This window comes from Teleopsis dalmanni, unplaced genomic scaffold, assembly GCF_002237135.1.
Source record: "Teleopsis dalmanni isolate 2A unplaced genomic scaffold, ASM223713v2 unscaffolded_contig_3799, whole genome shotgun sequence".
In the NCBI taxonomy this organism is placed as follows: domain Eukaryota; kingdom Metazoa; phylum Arthropoda; class Insecta; order Diptera; family Diopsidae; genus Teleopsis; species Teleopsis dalmanni.
This window is the reverse complement of record NW_024035181.1, coordinates 1828-4286: the sequence shown is the minus strand read 5'-3', so window position 1 is coordinate 4286 and position 2459 is coordinate 1828. Positions and strand designations below refer to the sequence as shown.

General features: G+C 31.9%; 1 protein-coding gene across 1 annotated transcript; it reads right to left on the bottom strand.

Annotated features, from left to right (window-relative positions):
* Window positions 1-1501: 1501 nt before the first annotated feature.
* On the bottom strand, window positions 1502-2242 carry LOC119665179 (ATP-dependent DNA helicase PIF1-like; the record flags this gene model as incomplete). Its single annotated transcript, XM_038074478.1, has 1 exon — window positions 1502-2242. A coding segment is annotated over exon 1 (741 nt), but the record flags the coding sequence as incomplete, so codon positions are not given.
* Window positions 2243-2459: the final 217 nt, after the last annotated feature.

Sequence of the window (2459 nt, the reverse complement as noted above, 5' to 3'; positions counted from 1 at the left end):
GAATTGTAGCTTATTCATATATTGGTAACATTCATCAAATTTAATGAGTGTAGCAATTAACTTGCAGCAATTAATTCAATATGTCTAAATAATAATAATTCATTAAACAGAATAATATAACAATTTTGCATCATTTGCATAAGGATAAGGAATTATTTGAAAATAATTTCTGTTGTACGAATACGAGAACGAGTACGCGTAATTACCGTACATTGTCTATAAAGTTTTGTTGTAACATTGAAAAAGTATTGTAAATTTTTTGCATTGCTATTTACTGTTATTCACGATTTAAAAAATTTTTGTTGCATTTACCATATTGAGTGGTGCTCGTGTCGGTTATTTTCATTTCTTGAACTTCGAATTTATTACTACATTTTTGGTTTATCATAATCAAACGTAACTGTAAATAAAGAAATTTAACATCAATCGGACTAGAAGAAAAATTGAACGCCCAAAGAATCCCTACTCAACCGCTAATATATTTTCGAGATGGAGTTTCTGGTGGATGAGAAATATATTTCATAAGGGTTTGCAAGGACCACTTGAAGAGGAAGAGTTATATCAGCACCGTAAAGACTTAGATAGTGAACGAGTAACTACAAAGTTTTCGTAAAAACAAGACGGTGCAATAATCCGTTCGCGTAGTTTAACTGCTGTGTATTTTATTTTAGAAGATTTAGTGTTTTCAGCAGAGATCGTAGGCAAACGTATTCGTGCCAAATTGGATGGCACCCAAATTATATATAAAGGTGCATTTGGATAAGAATCTACAAACGACCATTGAGCACAAAGTAAGTGTTAAATAACACTTATTTCATTAAATCTTTTTTTGCGCTTGTGTTTTTTGCTGTTTAAAATTAGTGGTCCAATGTTTCGTTTTACGCTTCATTGCTCAAACTGAATTGTAGCTCATTCATATATTGGTAACATTCATCAAATTTAATGAGTCTAGCAATTAACTTGCAGCAATTAATTCAATATGTCTAAATAATAATAATTCATTAAACAGAATAATATAACAATTTTGCATGAATTTGAATTTAATAGTTTCTTGCGTTCTTGATTTAATTCTAAATATATATAATATGATTTTCAGGTCCATAGTTCAGACCTATTTAATATTTTATTTATTGGCTCGTTAGATTACACGTTTAGATAACATGTTATCTTAAAATAAATCATGAACAATATTTTTTGTTAAGCCATTTTGATCGTATATATATAGATCAAAAGGTTTTCCAACACGGGAACATGCAACATATAGTTGCCCATGCGAAAAACATGTATTTTCCAAATTCAGTCCACATACTTTTAATGTTTGACATTGAGATTTATTAATTGTCATCGCAAATGCTAAACGAATTGGAAATTGCAATCGTTTGAATTGAATTGGAACATCGGTTGGTATAATTGGTATGCGTGGAAGCAATATATTTTCTCCTCTGAATTTTCCACTTAATATTGTTGATTCAATTAAATTCCCCATAATTCCTTTAATTACTAATCTTGTTCCATTACATAATTTTGGTGGGTTTAGATTGTGTAATAAAATGATTGGTGAACCAACTTTTAAAACTAAATTGTGTGGTGGTAGTTCTGGCAAATCAAGCGAATTTAAGAACTCAGTGGGATAATTCACAATCTCGTTTTCATCTACCACTGTGTCGATGGATTTTAACGAAATTAAATTACCAGGTAGCATAGCTTGAATTTTGGAATTGATTTCATCGACATCTAAGTTCTTGGCAGCCAGAATCGCTCTACTTTGAAGCCACTGATGGTTCTGATAATTTTGATATATGTGAGGAAATACGCTTTCTATTAATTCCTCTTTCGAATTAACAATTTTACAAAAATTTTCTGGCAATTTAATAAAGTGCGTATTTTCATGAAGACTTACGTTTCCATTACCAATATCCATCAATTGTTTGGCAAATAGTTCTGCAGCTAAATCCCTCTGTAGTCCAACACGCATGATTTCGGTAAGTCGCAATATATGGACATTTCGCCACAAAATAGATGATTTGAGGCAAGCATTGACTTCATCAGCATAGGTTGAACGTGGAATAACTGGCAATGTTTGTCTAAAATCACCTGCCAATAAAATTAAAGCGCCTCCAAAAAGTCTATCGTTGGCATTTAAATCTTTAAGTGTTCGATTTAATGCTTCCAATGAATACTTATGTGCCATTGTGCATTCATCCCAAACAATGATGTGACATTTTTGAAGTACTTTAGCCATATTGGAATGTTTTTTTATATTGCATAGTGCATTTTCACATGAATGTATGTTTAGTGGCAACTTTAGTGCCGAATGGACTGTTCTACCACCATCTAACAATGTCGCAGCGGTTCCAGATGATGCAAGTGCTAAAGCGATATTACCTTGCATCCTAACCTTTGCAAGAATGACTAAAATTAAGAAAGTTTTTCCAGTTCCACCTGGTGCATCCAAGAAA